General features: G+C 25.1%; 1 protein-coding gene across 3 annotated transcripts in view; it reads right to left on the reverse strand.

The window, feature by feature from the left end:
* Positions 1-681, reverse strand: part of LOC145189855 (ras-associated and pleckstrin homology domains-containing protein 1-like) — a 22,766-nt gene extending 22,085 nt beyond the window's left edge. For all 3 annotated transcript variants that reach the window (XR_016453082.1, XM_090089460.1, XM_090089463.1), the window contains exons 1-2: positions 369-681; positions 146-241 (exon numbers count right to left, since the gene is read on the reverse strand). Coding sequence is in view for 2 of the 3 variants with exons in the window: in XM_090089460.1 (XP_089945586.1) it covers positions 146-241; positions 369-647 (375 nt within the window). In the remaining variant the exon portion in view is untranslated. The remainder of the gene's footprint in view (positions 1-145; positions 242-368) is intronic.
* Between the last annotated feature and the right edge of the window lie 316 nt (positions 682-997).

Below are 997 nucleotides of genomic sequence, written 5' to 3' on the forward strand. Positions count from 1 at the left end.
AATTACATATTTAATATAATTTTCATTGTATTGCATTTTAACAGATGAGTTTAAAAATCAAACTATTTACAAACTTGACAACTCTCAAAGAAAATGTTTCATCTCATACCACTTTAACTAATATAAATAAACATAAAGATAATACCATATTATTATTTCCATGAGATGATGCAACTTTCCATGTTGGAGATAGCATACTAAAAGTATCCATTTTTTCACGTGTTGTATCAGGTCCCAATGCCTGTTGTAATACACATTTTTTTAAATTTATAATTGATTTTAAATTTACATAACATATATAGAAATAAATATAAATACAAAAGTTAGAAAAACATAGAATTTAAAAAAATAACAACTAAGAAACCTACTCTTTGGAAGTCATTTAAATCATCAAGCATTTTATCAATAGCTGCATCAGAATCTGTAAAATCAAGTTCATCTTCATCAACAATGGCAACATCAACACCTTCTTCACCATCAAATGATTCAAAATCTATATCATCAATTAATGAATTGGAAGTGTTAGTCATCTGAAAATCCAAAAACTCATCAAAGAGTGGTGGTAATGGCATAGATTCATTTGAACTGTTAAACTCATCCATGAGATCAGGAGGAGGACCTGGCAGACTTTCTTCTAATTCAACCATAATGAAATTCTACTTCTATTTAAGTATAAAATTTAATACATATATATATATATATATATATATATATATATATATATATATATATATATATATATATATATATATATATATATATATATATATATATATATATAAAAGTTCTGGAACATTTTTGATTATGATTACCACTCGCACTGATGTTAAAGGTACCTATATAATCTTAAAATTAGCTGAACGCCTTGATTACCTATGAGAAATATTTAAAACATTTCATTTTCGACGCTACAAAACGTTTATTTTGCTGTTTGTTTTGGTTAATTTTTTGTTAATTCAGCTGTACAACGTCAAAACACAGTATCTGTATTTTTCAT

The sequence above is a fragment of the Hydra viridissima genome, unplaced genomic scaffold (assembly GCF_058129835.1).
Source record: "Hydra viridissima isolate aposymbiotic clone 2 unplaced genomic scaffold, HvirCarnegie_v1 scaffold_6, whole genome shotgun sequence".
In the NCBI taxonomy this organism is placed as follows: Eukaryota; Metazoa; Cnidaria; class Hydrozoa; order Anthoathecata; family Hydridae; genus Hydra; species Hydra viridissima.